The sequence below is a fragment of the Ursus arctos genome, unplaced genomic scaffold (genome assembly GCF_023065955.2).
Source record: "Ursus arctos isolate Adak ecotype North America unplaced genomic scaffold, UrsArc2.0 scaffold_37, whole genome shotgun sequence".
In the NCBI taxonomy this organism is placed as follows: domain Eukaryota; kingdom Metazoa; phylum Chordata; class Mammalia; order Carnivora; family Ursidae; genus Ursus; species Ursus arctos.
This window is the reverse complement of record NW_026623053.1, coordinates 28,751,503-28,768,762: the sequence shown is the minus strand read 5'-3', so window position 1 is coordinate 28,768,762 and position 17,260 is coordinate 28,751,503. Positions and strand designations below refer to the sequence as shown.

General features: G+C 42.9%; 1 protein-coding gene across 6 annotated transcripts in view; it reads left to right on the top strand.

Annotated features, from left to right (window-relative positions):
• The window catches only part of TRIM9 (tripartite motif containing 9), a 119,477-nt gene that overhangs the window by 96,191 nt on the left and 6,026 nt on the right, over positions 1 to 17,260 (top strand). For 4 of the 6 annotated variants that reach the window (XM_057306410.1, XM_057306411.1, XM_057306409.1 and 1 more), the window contains exon 8: positions 16,476 to 16,779. In XM_057306410.1, the coding sequence (XP_057162393.1) occupies positions 16,476 to 16,779 (304 nt within the window). Of the gene's footprint in view, positions 1 to 765; positions 797 to 12,381; positions 12,573 to 15,150; positions 15,193 to 15,599; positions 15,624 to 16,475; positions 16,780 to 17,260 lie in introns of all 6 variants that reach the window. The other 2 variants (XM_057306412.1, XM_057306413.1) reach the window with 2 other exon arrangements.

Sequence of the window (17,260 nt, the reverse complement as noted above, 5' to 3'; positions counted from 1 at the left end):
CCACTGCCCACATTCTGAAGTGTTTCCATGACTTGCTCTGCATTCTGGCACAAAGCCGCTGTTCCTCTCCTGCCGTTAGAGAGCCCATGGTATGTGGATGTGATCAAACCAAAGAGTCCACAGCGGCAGTTCAAATGGCCCGGGGCGTCGGCTTCCTTTGATAACACTCTAAATAAGCTGCAGTTGAAGAAGCTGAACAAATGAAGGCCTGAATGTCCCCCGGTGTGTGAAACAGATGTATCTAGGCTCTAGGGCAGGCTCCCATTCTCCATGATACACATCACTTGCCAGTTTTACCCAGATGATTCTAAATTGCTTTGTAGTGCTTGCCTGTTTCTGAGGGTGGGGCCGAGGTTCTTTCCAGCTGTGGATTTGTGTGACTGAACATGTCTCCAGTGGGTTTGGGGTGCTAGAGCTGTTCAGAGAGGGCCTGTCGGCCACTCCTGGCTTACCCAGCGCGGACCGCTTCCATCTCACACCCAAAGCCGAGGCCGGCGGCACCAGGACTGAGGCTTCCTGTGGGCACCAAACAGGAAATGACCAGCAACTCCGCATTACCTCGCCCTTTTCACCTTTGCCCGTCCCTCTAGGCTGGGTTAGGCCACCAAGGGCCACCGTACAAGGTCAAGCCCCAGAGAATTTGCGCTTCTTGGCCATACTGTAAATATTTTGGTCATCAGAGTCAAGCCATTCCTCTTGGAAGAGGGGCTTGCATTTGATGACCAGGTATAACCTCTGAGGCTTTGAGCATTTTCATTTTAAAAGCAATCACAGCACATGAAATTAACCCTATGAAGAGGTATTTGTGGTTGGTGCCAAAGCATTTTCAGACTTTCTGGGTGTCATCTTAATCATAGAAGTCACCCCCCTGGCATTCCCCATAACTTCCCTCTGCAGAATTAATTGTGTTGATTTTGTTCAAATTTAAGATGTTAGCTCAAAGAATTGTGGTGGTGTTTTTTTTCCCACTTCCCACAAACCTTGGCATGCGCCAATCACCCTTAAAATGGTTCACATGGTTAAAAACAAGCACAACTTCAAATCCCACAGCAAGGTTGACAAGCCCCTAGCCGTAAAAACCGTGCTTGGGGAGCAGCGGTAAGTCTGTGAGGGATGCTAGTCAAAGAGAAGGATTCGCTGAAGGAAACACGCCCACCCGACCTATTCCCATCGGGTTATAGGGATGTGGTAGCTACGGCCCTCCCGAATGACCGGTGTAGCAACTGCTCTCTGGGATGACCCCTCTGCCTGGGAGCAGTTGCCTCTTTTCCCAAGTACCATGCTAAATGCTAAAGCACTCCGAGGGTTGCCTACATGCAACGCAGAAGGCCCTTCGTGATGATGGCCTCGTTTCCCACGTCCAAGGCGGTTTGCTTGAAGAGTGAAGTGCATGCCGTCAGAGCAGGGAGACAGTTTGCAGCCATGTTGCTAATATGTATCTTGAGACCTATTGCTATTCATAATACATCATGGAAATCATATTCTTCCGCTAAAATCAGTTACTAGCATAGCAGCTTGAGCATTCATGTTTCTCTTTTCATCCTGCAGGAGGATGTAGTTTCTCAGTTTCTCTTATTGTTCATAAGATTATGGTGTCTAATAAATTACAGGATTGGAACTGCGATCCCTGGTACCACAGTCACAGCACTGGGGGTCATTTTCTAAACGAAACTAACGGAACAAGTCCTCTTCCAACAAAGAAACTGTACTGTAGAAATTAATTTCCTCCATGAATTTTATATATTGTGTACAAATATAAGGTATGTATCTAAATACAAAGAAAACCTTATCATCGTGTAGATATATCAGTATTCTCTGTTACTGCACAGAAGTGATTTTCTCATGATGAAATAAAGTTCACACACATACTTTCTCCATAACTTTGGTTTGTTCTATTTGTTTCTCCCTCCTTCTAACTCATTCAAATGGTGAGACAAGGTTTAGAAAGCAAGAAAAAATATACAATGAATAGCTAATTTTAAGAATAAAGATTTGATCAACCTGGTAACAATACAGAAAGCCTATAGAATTAAAGAATTATATATATATATATATATATATATATATATATATATATTGGGTTTTTTTTAGAAATCAGTGAGAAAAAATGCCATTGACAGGGTTCAATACATTAACTTATATTATACTCTATTAATCTTCCTTCCTACAGTTCCTGGAAAGGTTTGCTTTGGAAGTTTGCTTTCTTTGCTGCTCTTGGGGATGGCGTGGCGGTTTGTTTCGGCTTTCTGCTGTAACAAGATGTTTTGCGGTCTTCTTAGCAACAACTAACCCTTTCCCGAAGTTCAAAACAGAAGTCTGTATTATAGAAGGGTCCAATTCATATGTGATAGCAAGTCTCACTTGTATGTACATGCATTTAGTCCGAGGTTTGAGCCACTTGTCACACTCTTCGAATGATTATAAAACCATCTGCTGATTTACAGGTAACATTATGCAGGGGAGATCAGATGTCCATGTTGTTATAAATGCTGAGCGTTTTTTCCAGAAGCAGTTCTTTCTGTTTATCTATTTATTGAGCAGTGCTTGGTAAAGGCTCACTGTGTGCTGCCCTGTGGGTATAGAGGGGTGAGCAGATGTCACTCCTGCTTTTATGAGCTCACAGTCTAGGAAGAGAGACAAGCCTTAAAAGATACACAACTAGTTACATACTTTCAAGTTATTATTACCACTGGGAAGGAAGCAAAGGGGACTAGCAGGAAGACATAGTTCGTATCCAGGATCAGTCAGGAAAACAATGAAAAATAATTTAATTCAGTGGAAATTATGAAGAATGTGTTTTTAAAAGGGAAAAGGAAAAGAAAATGCATTATTAGATGAGTTCGAGTGTGATTAGTTCCACAAAAGCAGAGTTCTTGGGAATGTACCTAAGACAGCCATGAACGTAAAGCCAGTTGCAAATCTCAACCAAATTACCCAGACTTAAGAAGAAATATAACTGTAAGCAATTTAAGAGCCTTCATGAAATTTTAAAATGAGGCCCACAACCCCAGTTGTGTATATTCTTAAAGTAATCCGTCTAATAGCCATCATGGCTCTGTCACAGTCTTCGAAACCATCTGCAAAAGAGTCTCTGTTATGTAACAAGGCCTTCTTCCCACGTAGTTCTGGGGCTAATTCTGTCTGGGAGACTCTAGTCCTGAAAGATATATATATTTTTTCTTTTTAGAGGAGGCTGAGAACAGAATAGGAAACTTTCCTGTTTATTTTTCCCTATTTTCCCTCTACCTATCTAAACAGACTTACCTTTTTCTTTTTCTTTTTCTTTAATTGGGAGAGAAATGAAATAGAACAAAGGTAACATTCCTGGGGCTCAGATAACTCACTGAGACCATTAGCTGGCTGAAAAGAGACGGTCTGTCTCTGACTTCCCTCTCAGGAGAGAGAATTGCCAGGGAATGGCTTCACACAGTCTTCACAGAGGTGGGAGTCCTTCAAAGGAGTGAGAACATGAAGGGTGGCACGCTTGAGTCTATCAATACTCTCCCACACAAATCTTTGTTATCTTCCTTGAACAAATTCTTAGAGTTGGAATTATCAGACCAAGGAGCATGAACACTTTTAAGGCCCTTGATATGTGTTTCTCAGTTGTTTTCCAGGTAGATTTTACACCAGAAATGTATGAACCATTCCATTTTTTAAATTACCTTAATTCTGCTATTTAGAGTTTAATTTTGACTAACAAGCAGCCCCCTAAAAGTAAAAGGGTACCTAAAACAGGGCTTTTTAAATTTATATTTTCATAGAAATAATATTCTGATTGTTTTACATCTAGTAGCTACATGAAATAAGTTACAACATATTGCAGGGAAAATGAATATAATCCAAAAAGGATGGAAGACTTCCCAGAGTATAGAGAGACAGACAGACAGAAATCCAAACACAAGCAATAACTCTATGCAAGGCAAAAACTTCAAAACCTGCCTTGACCTGACTATGATAACGAAACCTCGTTCATTCAGAAACATTAATCGAGCACCTCAGTTGTGTCAGGCACTGTGCTGGGCCCCGGATCTCAAAGATGCACGAGGCATGGCACCTGCCCTAGAGCTTATGGGCTCCGCTTCTCCTCCTTCCCGAACTCCATGGCACCTGACCCGGAGGACTAAGAGCTATGGTCTCTCACCTCTCTAGAACTAAGACGCCCACCCTGCAATCTAGACCGTCATCTTACAGTCAAGAAGTGACAATGACCTCTGATGGGCAAAAACAAAAAGTTCAAGTGTAGACACTCCTGTGTTGTCCTTACAGCAGGGCCCTTCGTCCCCTTCAGTTCTCACTTACTCTGACTTCGCACGAGTTCACTGAGCTCGTGACCCACTTGGGAAGACCACAGTAGACTAGGAACATCACATTAGAAGAGAAAAGAGGGATTGGTGAGCAGGGAAGGGAATTGGAAAAACTGAGAACAGACTGCCCCCCCTCCAAAAAAATGTCAAAAGACAGCATTCTGTGGCTTGTGTTCTGATTAAGAAAGTTAGAAAGTATATAATGAATTGTAAAAATATTTCCATCTAACATTTAAAAGTCAGTATATTATCTGGGACCCTTGGTAATGGGTATTAGGTATATCTCAGAAGTCTTTATGGAATCCCAATACAAAATACAGTGAGAAAACTATTGCAATAAACTCTATCTCATTTTGTGTCAGGTTTCTAAGAACTTTCTGCATTATCCACTAAAAGATTCCATGAAAAATGACGGCCAGCAAGTATTTTTAAAGATACTGAAATCCAGTAGTAGAACTGTATAAAAACCATCCATTCTATGTTTCACTATAAGGTCCTAAGGAAAAACTAGGAATTTTTCTGTTCACCCTAAAACAGCTATAAAGACTTTATACCCCCATGCCCACTGCTAATGCAAACCCCTCTCCTGTGCTGTTGCTGCAATATTGCAGATTTACCCCGTGCATTAATTTTCTATTGCCATTATAACAGATTACTACAAACTCAGTAGCTTAAAAAAATTTATTACCTTACAGTTCTGGAGGTCAGAACCCTAAATGGATTTCACGAGGCCAACAGTGAGGTGTCAGCAGGGCTGCATGCCTTCAGATAGTTCTAGAGGAGAATCTGTTCTCTTTCTTTTTCCAGCTTCTAGAAGCCACCTGTATTCCTTGGCTCATGGCCCCTTCCTCCATCTGCAAAGCTAGCAGTGTAGTGTCTTCCAATCTCTTTCTGACTCTGCACCTCCTGTTTCCTTTTTAGAAGGACCCTCGTGATTACCTTGAGCCCGTCTGGATAATCTCTCCATCTCAAAATCCTTACCGTATTACATCTGCAAAGTTCCTTTTGCCAAGTAAGGTAGCAGATTCCAAGGGTTATATGCCACGGACATTTTTGGGCAAGCCATTATTCCACCTACCACACTCTAGAAGAAAGTATTGTAATTATTATCTCATCCTCCATATGGGATAATTGAGCCTTTGAGAGGTTAAGTGACCTGTCAGACCCCAGCCTACCAGCCTGTGCTACCCAGACGGTGCACTTCGGTGCTGACATTAGAACAGTGCTGTTTGCACTCAACTAAAAGGAAGAAATAGGGAAATCTATCCTAAGTCTGTGTGCTTAGTGTGTGAAAACATCTTGTCAGAATGAAGCAGCACTGTGTAGCTGCCTCATGTGTTCATCCAGAAACCCCAGCAAGAAGTGGACTCTAACACTTTCAAAGAGTCACGTTAGAATTCTGGTGAAAAAAATAACATTCTTCCTTTAAGAAGGAGGTGTGAAGAGGCTGTCCTTTCCAGCATCAGATCCAAGCTCCTACTCAGGTCCCGTCCTTTTCTTCTGCCTCTGCATCTCCACTTTCTCACCCACCCACCCTCCCTCCCCAGCGTAAGCGTTCACCTAGAGAGGCCCTTCTCCCCTGCTGGGATCAGAACATTCTCCTTGCTGGCAGGGACAGGTGGCTGCTTGGGAAAGAAAAGGAATATCAGAGCCAGATCTGCAAGGTCCTTAGAAGACCCTACCAAATGAGGTCTGGGACTTGGAGCTTTGCTCTGGTTGAAGCCACAGAGCCATTTATTGGCAAACGCCCTCAGCCCTCCATATCTCAACTGTGAGGAGACTGGAGAGAAGGTAAACAGTGATAAATGGAGAATCGGCCTTTAGACAAGATGCTCTCAAGCATATTCTTAGTTGAATGTCCACAGGAATCATCTCCCCAACACTTTCCAGGGTTGTCTTCTCTAACGACAATAAAAGGGTTAGGAATCTTGAAATTACCTCTTAGAAAATGCTTTCTAAAAGGGGGCATAGAAGATGTTATTCATAAAATTAAAATGCCTATTTTCTCCTATTAGACTATTAGGGTCACACTACCCCTTCCAATGTGAAAGCTCCTTCTCCCAGACATTGAAAGAAATAACCCAAAGAATATTCCATGGTATAAGCAGAATATGGCCCCAGAATAGCCCCAGATGCATCTGTCAAAAATCTCTTTGCAGATATTTTATAGTGATTTTGGAACAACATAAGTACTGCACTCTTAAACCCTTCGGTACTAACACCCCCTGCTACCAGAGAAGTTGTAACCTTCTGGGGGGAGTGGGGGGGGGGAAGAACCTCATCTCAGAAGAACAGGGACGCCTGGGTGGCGTAGTCGTTAAGCGTCTGCCTTCAGCTCAGGGCGTGATCCCGGAGTTCTGGGATCGAGCCCCACATCAGGCTCCTCCACTGGGAGCCTGCTTCTTCCTCTCCCACTCCCCTGCTGTGTTCCCTCTCTTGCTGGCTATCTCTGTCAAATAAATAAAATAAAAAATCTTTAAAAAAAAGAAGAAGAAGAAGAGCAGGGAACTCCTCTGCTCACCACTCCACATGACCAGGATTCCAAAGTGGAGGTTGATGGGCTGCCTTTCAATCCCTAACCACTCCAGTCCATAGAACTGATCCATTGAGAGAAGAAATATTCACTCTCACTCAATATCGTGCAGGATGCAAAGAATGATACTAGGTTTATCTGCACAAACTTTGGTCACCCTTGAGACCACTGGAAAGTCCCCATGGCCCGTGGCATAAACTTTACCTTTTATACATTTCCAAGGCACAAAAGAGAAGTAATGGCCTGTCCCTCCCAAAATTTTATCCCCCTGGAATCGATCCTGCCTGGGTCATTATCCTGTCCTACCAGAGAGGCAGTGTGACTGGGGTGTGTCCCTCAACCTCTCCGGATTTCAGGAGTTTTTCTTTTGTTGTTGTGTTTGGGGGGAGTGTAGAGAGGGGTTTCTTTGTTTGGAGGGGGGTTTGTTTTGTTTTGGTCTCTAAAACTATGGACTTAGAGCAGATAATGTCCAAGTTCTTTTCACTTTGTTCCCCTGGCTTTCTTATATGGTTTCTCTCTTCAAAATTACTGCTGAAATCTGTTAACTATTTCAGAAAATGCTATGAACAGGCATAGATGCCTCCTGCCTCCTGCAAGGGTCTTAATAGGTCTTAAAGATCTGCCGATGATACGGAGAATTCAGCACTAATAGAAAATAGTTGATAAAGGATAATATAAGTAAGGGTATATTGTCCACCAGAGATTATTTTTTCCTATGCCTCTGCTTTATTTTTCCTGATTCAGAGCATCAGAGCTCCCAAAACATTATTTAGTTAGAAGATTGTGCATTTCCAAGACAACATCCTCAAGGTAGGTAAATCATACCTGAACAAATTTGGGTAGATTTTACAAAATCCAAAGTGAGAGGCATTGTAGTTTTCAGAGCCCAGTAAAGAGAGATTTTAATTATGACAACATGCATGTCATCCCAGGGAATTTCCTGAATTTTTCCATAGAACTGAACTGGATCCTGACCCTATCTTTGGTTCTGGGGAATATGCTTTGCAGCTGATACTCTGGGGAGCAGATGAGTCCTTTGGAATCTGTGTAACTATTTGAAATGCAGGAATTTTTAGTTCTTCTGATGGTAGTTACTTATAAATAATGCCGTGGTATTCTAAGTTGGAGTGGAGGGTTTGGTGACAGAGTATGCAGCTGTCCCAGGGGTGTTTAAGAGACTCTTTCTTCTCTTAAAAGGGATTTTTTTCAAAACAGATTTGTTTCTCGCTTCTCAACTGCTGTGAATGCCACACGTAAGAGAGCTTCAAATACCCCCTCTCACTGTAACTTAGGTACCAGTCGGACGTAACTGCGCCCTTGGATGCTTGTTAGATCATTTCAGGAGACTCGGCCTCCTTCGTTCGTTTGTCTCTTTAAAATCTTCCCAACAAAAGCAGATTATTTTACAGCTGGTTTATAATTGAACTGAAACTCATCTTTAATGCTGCTTGTGCAGTTCTTACTGACATATCTTGTCTTACTGGGCTTTGAAATACAACTGGACCAGCACCCAAGGCCTGCCTGAGTCAGGAAGCTGTTCGTGACCAGACAAAAAGTTAACCAAGAATTCTCCCAGTCACAAAGAGAGCTGCCTTAGTGTGCACTGTCAGAAGGAAGTCCTGCGGGCTTGCTTTTCCTCTTTGAATTCCAAAAATAGCACTTCACAGACTGGTGAGGGATATTTCCAAAATATTCTACCACACTACAGAAATCTTTTGTACTCGGTACATGTTGGAGTCAGCCGAGAAATTCTCCCCCTAGAAGATTTTCTCTGAATTATTCTTTTTCTTATGGTCAGCACTCCCTCCAAGTTCGTGTTTCCCAGCTGCTCGGTTCTAATACAATGTCTGGCATATGGTAGGTGTTCAATAAATGTTAACTAATGAGCAAGTGAAAGAAGTAGGGACCGTAAGCCAAGCAGGAGTACACCGCCTAAACAGTATTTTTCACCTTGAACCCAAAAGTCAGTAAATAATAAGTGTGTTCCCCAGCTGATCTTTGCTTTGATAATTCTTTTTTTTTTTAAGATTTTATTTATTTATTTGACAGAGAGAGAGAGAGACAGCCAGCGAGAGAGGGAACACAAGGAGGGGGAGTGGGAGAGGAAGAAGCAGGCTCCCAGCAGAGGAGCCTGATGAGGGGCTCCATCCCAGAACGCTGGGATCACGCCCTGAGCTGAAGGCAGACGCTTAACAACTACGCCACCCAGGCGCCCCTGCTTTGATAATTCTTGATGGCTTCTTTTAAGCATAGGCCTCAACTCCAGAATCCAGCCAGTCCCAGGTGGGAAGGAAAAGCGGTCTAGGCCAGGGCAAAAGGAAAATGGTGGTCATTGACAGAGTTGATGGAGAGTGTGTCTTGACACATTCCCATTATGAGCACAGTCCCCACCCCAGAGTTACAACTGTGCCTAGAATCACCATGGCTGGCATCCTACCACTCTTTCCATTGGTCTTCCTTGATCAGCTGCTTTTTCTCAGCAAAACCGTTCAGCAGACAGGATCACCGCATGTCATGAAACATGACAAGATGTTTAGAATCTTTTAAGGTGCTACCTGTCTTTCTCTAGCCATCTATTGTTAAAAATTAATATTGATCCTGGATATTAGCTATGACCTGAAACATAGCTTTCATATCATGTATTTTGGTGGAGGGAGGAAGATAAACCCCATTCCTATTTGTCTTGGCTAATAGAACATTAATGGCTGAGAAGTCTTCTCCAGATCTCAGTAGTTGTACTTCAAGGGGAAATGAAGAAGTAGGATGTTATCCTCTCTGCATCCCACAGGTGTGACATAAAATATACCCTTGGGTAGCTGTGTGTATGTTCATTGTGAGTTGTTGACTTGACTAAACCAGGGAGTGGCAGTACTATACCCAATATTGTATTAGTGTCTTTGGTTCATGTTTTTGAATATGTCCAGTGGGGCAAGACAAGGAGAGTTAAGATTTTAAATTCGTAGGATAGAAAAATGGCTGGAAATAGATTTTTTTAGCCCAGCAAAGGGCAGATTTAAAGGGGATTGGTGACTGCCATCAAATACTTGAAGAGCTAGTGATCTTGGCCCCAGATAGTAGTGCTACAGTTGATGAGTGGAGCTCTCAAAAAGGTATATCCAGATGAATATAAGCCATCGCCACAAACTGGAGGGGAGTGCCCAGAGGCAATGAGGTGCTCAACCCAAGACATTTCAAGGGGAAGTTGAATGATTGCTCCTCAGATGTTACCAAGCGTTTCCTCTGAGACTCCTGTAATGTAAGATAACATAAGTAACATAGATGACTTAGAGGCAACTGACCAAACATTTGTACTGCGTGCCCATGGGGAAGGGCATAAAGGGGCGCTGCTTGTTTAGTCTGGCTGGATCAGGTGGAAAACACTCTCCCTCTCGTAATTCATGGAAAAGTGTTCATGATGAGGTAAGAAGGTTTTTTTAGGAGCTCCTTAGAGAAAATGGGGTAAGAGCCCAGCTGAAGGGTGTGGGAAGCCATAGGTGGGGAAAAAGGACAGAGATAGAATGGCTGGATAATGTGAGTATTAAATAAACTTGCCTGAAAATGGCATAGTTCAAAAGTGAAAAGAGTCAAGGAAATTGGGTCATAATGGATCCACATAAAAGGCTAGAAAAACAATAACTCTTTTAGTGTCAAGTTATTAATCCCATGAATAACCACAGCTACTCTCAGCCCCCGCCCCACAGAGTGGTGCCATCACCAACTCGGTACTCAGAATAGGAAAGGTGAGTACATTTCATGATGGCTCAGATATGCTCCCCAGGGTCGCGATTCATTGGTTTTCAGATGATGACTCGAAGATTCAATATACTCTAGAATTCACTATGTATGTCCTTTCCCTTAATTTTTAAAGCAACAAGTATTTTCAATATAATGAATTGATTGCTACCACCTGATGAAAAACACATTTTCAAGCAAATTCTTGTTAATAAAAAATCTTTTACTGACATATATATGGCCTTCTCTCCCTAAATGAAGCCCATGTCAGTTTGTGGTAGTGGATTGTATTTCAAATTTCCCATTAAACTAAAAGACTAATTCCCCCTTGAAACAATTATAATAAGAAACACTTCTGATTTACCATTTTTGAACAAAGAAATGACCACATATGTCATGTCATCCAAATTATATGAAGTTTAGGTAGAAGAAACTTTGAATATATTATTATTGGGAATACCACACCTTAACTCCTTAAGTCACAGTTCCTTTTCTCTCGGATCTTTTTATAATTTCCTTTTTAAAAAATTCCCCAAGGATAAGAGTAAAGCCTGAAAAGCTAACTTTAATATTGTAAATGCGGAAACTAAAATGGGGCTGACTCTCAGCAGTGTTCAGTTAAAACTAGCCAATGGCCTTGTTCTGAGCTTTTCAAATAGGATCATGTTACATACACACACTGCAGTTATTTGGCTCGAACACGCCCACGATAGCATTTTCATAGGACAAGCATATGCTCAACACGGAGAAGCATGCTGACAGACTCAAACCAGGAAAATATTCCCAGCAGCACCCTGTGGCCACCAAAACAAAATTATGTTTTTCAATGAAAAGATAATTCCTTGGTTTTGGACATAGAATATTACCATCATGCCATCTCTCCTTCTTCAATGATTACTGTCACGCTGTGTTCTAAGGAGGTCCTGATTGGTAAAACGTCTATCTCCGACCACCCTACTCCCTAGAACCAGCTGTTGCTTGACAAAAGAGAAAGGAGCGATTTTAGTAATTTAGTCATCTTCACGCCAGACCCAAGTATCTGAAAATAAAGACATTTTGCCACCCATCCACCTCACCATGGCCCCACCGACTGTTTATTATTAGAAAACCAGAGCTGTCCATGTGGCATCCCTGGGGTCTGATCTTAATTCAGAAACAAAGGTAAGGCTCCTTCCCTGATTACTTGTTCAGCCCTCTCTTCCTCTCCTATTCAAAGAGCAAGTGTTGAGTGTGTTAGGATAGAAAAATCATCTCATCCATTCAGAAATGGAAAATATATATAAGAGAAAAAAGGGAAAATATGGAAAAGCAAAGAATTGGTAAAAAAAAAAAAAGAAAGAAAGAAAGAAAGAAAGAAAAAGAAAAAGAAAAGAAAGAAAAGAAATCATCATCTCCTAAATAGAAACCCTTTAAGAAGCCACTGTTGTACAGATAATAACTTCCAAAGTAGCTAAAGGGGGTAAAAGACTCACTCTTGGTCATCAATGGGTAAAATCTACCTCTAAAGTTTCTAAATTCAATTCTAAAAAATTTAATGAAAAGGAAACCTTCCAAAATACTTTCTCTACCACTAAAAATTGGGGGAAATGAGAGCAATTGTCTGTGATGTTTGAGGTGTCCTCTGGTCTTGAGTCCTGACCTGCTGACAATGCCCTCCTGGCCCCAAGCCACTTTGGTTTTGTAAATGCCTTGTGGCACCTGCGGGGTGGATGAGGCTTTGTGCAAACGCATTGGTAAGGCAGGTCTTGGGGAACCGCGCTCGGGCAGGTAGCAGATTTCTGATCTCTAGTTTGCATTGATCTTACATCTAGACACAGATTCAGAAGAACAGACACTCCCTTTTCCAGTACCTTCGGAAAGATTGCCGCTCCGTAGAATGAGTCCTTTCTCCTCCACCCTTAATCTACAACCCAGCTTTCCCGGGAGATCCTACTTTGATTTCCGGTCCTCACCCCATCAGCTGAGCTTGCATTCCTCTTTGCAGTCTCTCAATGCACCGGGTGAGCGAGCTCGTCTGACCTTCCCCTTGATCTCTCTGTGCCTTGATGGCATCTCCGAAATACCTGTTTTGTTCCTGCCATTCATGTGCATGGAGAGGGCAATGAGCTAGTCTCTATGTGTGCCTGCTTCCGGTATGGGGAGCACTTGGGTGCTGGAGCTTTGTGGTGTTCTTGTTTGTGTGGTGTAAGGCCCAACCATCGAGCTGTGGTCAATGTATGATGGCATTGGAAAGTGACGAGTGAAGTGGTTCTTTTTGCACCAGCTGGTACGGCCATGGATGACCTGCTCTGTCATCACACGCAGTGGCATAGCACGGCATAGCACGGCTGAGTGGAGGCTGTGGCCTTAGTCTGGAGGGTTGCAACCCTGCTGTATCCAGGAAACCAGCTGTGTCTGGGAGACTGGATCAGTGCATCCAGCCCGGAGTGGTCTGATTAAACATAGACTCAAGAGATCTTTATTGAAAAAATAAAGTAAAAACACACCAACAGCAGAATGCATCCTACAAAGCAGGCAAAGCAGAGAGCAGAAAGTGAAAGTATTTTCTGCAAAAGCCTGTGCTCACTGGTCAGTCCCGCTTATAGTGAATTTTTCCTAGCAACTGGGAGGGACCATCACTAGCCAAATTAGAAACCCTTAACTGGCCTAAGGGCCAAAGATCCAAGTCATGGCAAAGGCTGGCTTCCCCCAAGTTTCCCACAGCCAAGCAGGTTGTGACAGGGCTTTAGGTTGAATTCAGGGATGCTAGACATGTGTTACTGTGCAATCGACACTGTCTAGCCAACAGAATCCTAAAACATCTAAGATGCAGACCTGTTTGATCTCTTCAGGACTATATTGTAATCGTGGATACACGTGATGCACATTTCACATTTCCAAAGGTTTCTTTTGTTTTTTATTTTGTTCTTTTTGCTCATCCCACATCCTGGAATGAAGAGGGCCACAGCATGACAGTGCAAAAAGGATGCAGGGACTTCAAGCTCTCTTTAAAATGACTTTTTTGTGTGTGTGCTTTTATGTTTCTTATTGTTTTTCTGTGCACTACTGGCTTTCAAACATGCTTTGTTATGGAACTGTTCTCACTTGTGTCCAATGTACTGAAATACTGTTATAGTCTTTGTAATGTATATTGTCTCAAGAATAAAATGAAATGTGGGTCCGGGGAGATGTGATGGCTGTATTTAACAGCATTGTTCTAGTTGAATCGTTGACTCTTAAATGTATGGTGGTATGTTTTCAATAGTGTAAAAAGATTTCAGAACACTTGTTTTGGAAAAGTCTTGCAGAAGGCATGATTCATTTAAAATTTTTAAAAGCCCTATTCAGATTCTGTAAATTCATTTCCAAAGCAGGATATGAGATTCAGCTTTAAAACTCTGTGTTCAGTCCTCACTACACTCTAACCTGTTAGTAGGAATTTTAAAATGATAATTGGTAGAAGCTAAACATAAAAATTAGCCATGATTTGGAAGAAAATGATCCTTTTGTATGTGAATTCATCCCAGAGTAAAATAACCAAAAGTAAGGACATACCTTTCAGTTTTGCTTTTTGACTCAATCATTCGTCTTTTTTAAATAGGAAGTTGCTGTATTAATTCTAAAATTCTTTAAACTCAGTGTATTATCCTTCAGTTGTTTTGCAAATTAGTGTATAAAGGCCTTACTGAATTAAAAAAAATTAAATGGTCCCTTCTAGGGGATACCCTAGGGCTCATCAAAATTACATTTTCCACATCATTCCCCAACACCACTTCAAACTGTAGTTCATACACCTTTGAACATTTTAAGACCACACTGCTTCCTCCACCCAAACCACCTTCTCATGGGGTAGGTAGGGGGTATCCAACTCTTGAGGAAGGAGGGGTGGAAGTTTCCACAGGTGATTCTAATATCTCCCAGAGACCGTCCTGCCTCCACCAGCGCCCCCTCCCCTCCCTTAGGTGAGAAAAACGGCTGTAGTAAAATGATCTAAGAAGGAGATGAAGTCATTTGTTTCACTACATTTAATTCGTGTCATTATTAAAAATTATCACGTTTTTATTGACATACAGGTTACAGTCTAGGTTCATTCACTCATGTATGTATCATTAACTTGGACCCAAGTCATGACAAACACCTTCTGGCTACCCCCAGAGTTAGAAGTGCATGGAACAGTGATACAGAACAGAGTTTTTATCAAGATCCAGTGTTTTCTCCTTCTCAACTGGGTGAATTTTTCTTATTTTTATTTTTTATTTAATTAATTAATTTATTTTGCTTCCCTCCAGCCCCGAATTTTTCACATTTTTTAACAGTAAACCATCTCTTTAATATGGTGGAAAAGATTGAGCTTGGGGGCTGATAGAAATTTAAGCTGCATAGTTTAGAATCAATTGGAGGAGGATTTATTAAATGGGGAAAAAAATATGAAGAGAAACCATTTTTACGCAGCAAAGTTAACTAATATAAAAAGGGCTTTGGTTTTTCATGAATCAGGCCTCTGGTGACTCTTTTCAGCTGGTGCTTTTTCAGTGTCTACCGTTACTGTGTCCACCTGGTTGCTGCTTCACAGCTTTGATGGGTAGTATCTCTTTCCAGGGTGCAGCTTTGAGCCGCAGTCCGCGCCTTACTCTCAGTTAGGCAAGTACACCTGTACCGTGGTTGTCATCTTTTTCTCGTGTGATTGGCATGCTCAATTTCCTCCACCAAGTAAACAGTGGCGGCTTATTGTACGTCAACAAAATTGTCTAATTGTCATGAAAACCCCATTATACCACTTTCTCAAATACTTAGAAAAAGCGTATTTTTGAACTTTGTAGCTAACAGAAGATTACATTTCCCCCCGTTTTCTTATACGTCGATGCAGAGCACTCTTTATGAGCGCTGACGCGGGTTAGGGTACAAGTCAGACCAGCGGTCGTAGTGTTTGTAGTGTGTGAAATTGAGCCCTTTTTTGGTATTAGTCTATCAAAAGAGACATGTTTTCTTATCAATGTCACTTTTGCTTCCTGTTTCTCTCCCATGGCTTTCACTTGGAATGACAACAGTTGACATTAAAAAGCTGTTGGCAGGTATGGACTAACCTTACTTTGTTACAAATAGCAAAGACCAAAGTGCATGTGAGGCGGCTCACAGGTTCAATAAGTCAGCAATGGCACCTCTCCGGAGTGTGGTACTGGTAGGCGGCGTGTAGAACTCGGGTCACGACGACGTGTGCAAAGATGTCATTCTCTTCGCTTAACGTCCAAAACGCCTACTGCTCCAGGAAATAATTTAACATGTTAGCGCTAGGAGTAACCTGCTAACTGTCATTTTTAAGGTATGAAGGAAGCGACCTGTCTCACGTCCAAAGTCACAGCCACTCATGAAAATTAGTTCATGTTGCCGATAGCCTTGCAGCCTCTGAGCTTCCTCTAGAGCTGAGGAAGTTTTCAAAACGACTAGATGTCCGCACTTGTGCCGCAGGGGTATTTCCTGGTCTCGCTCAGTGTGTTTTATCCCTCCTCCATCCAGGACCGTAGGCCCTAGCCTCCCCGCCTCAGGGTTACACAGGCACCTTAGCCTACCCTCTCCCTTTATGTCTCTGGTGTACTGTTGTCCCAGTCACCGGGTGCAGGGACCTGCACCTTCCAAAATCGATGCCACTTCACTCCCGGATCACCTGGTTGGGAGTGCAGTCTGAGTCAGGTAACCCCTGCTGAATCGGTCTCGTGTCCTCCGTCTGCTTCTGGGTGCAGAGACTACCACCTCCCAGGACGTGGCCCCTTGTCTGCTCACTCACAGCCCCCGGTGGCCCCGGACACCTCCTTCCTGCATGGCAGCATGAAAACGGGACACGACACTCCTCCCCGTGCAGGAGTGTGTGGCTTCACGGAGGTCTCCGCGTCTGCCTCGGTAACCCCGCTCCCTTCTCTTGTTCCCAGTGGCCTGGTTTGCTTTCGACCCTGGCTCGGCACACGCTGACATCATCTTCTCCAATGACAACCTGACCGTGACCTGCAGCAGCTACGATGACCGGGTGGTGCTGGGGAAGACCGGCTTCTCCAAGGGCGTCCACTACTGGGAGCTCACCGTGGATCGCTACGACAACCACCCTGACCCTGCCTTCGGCGTGGCTCGCGTCGACGTGATGAAGGATGTGATGTTAGGGAAGGACGACAAGGCTTGGGCGATGTATGTGGACAATAACCGGAGCTGGTTCATGCACGACAACTCGCACACCAGCAGGTACCCGCAGCCCCCAGACCGAGCCTTCTTCACGTTGGCTTCCGGTAACAGTGAGAGCCCAGGTTCAAAGTCCTATCAAAGAGACAACATAGAGGTGGCCAGGCAGGTGGTCTTCAGTAAGTGGCACAGGAGTTCTGCTATGCCTACCTGAGTCCTTCTCCGTGGTGAATTGATGGACTGATTGATTTTTTTTTTTTTTTTTTTTTGCGTAATGCCAGAGATGTGAGCACTTGCCTAGGCCCTTCACTGGGGCTAGAAACTAAGAATCCCCATGCATATTCATTCCAGGAAAACATCCCAGGATTCTAAAATCCAGACTGACAACTTACTAGGAGAGCTGTTTAGTTTTTCTGAAACTTCTTCTCCAAATCCATCAAATTAGGATAATAATATTTTTCCAGATGGAGTGTTCTCCAGATTAAATGAGATATGTGAAAATGTCGTACATGGGAGGCAGCTGAGCACAGAAGCCATTGTTCTT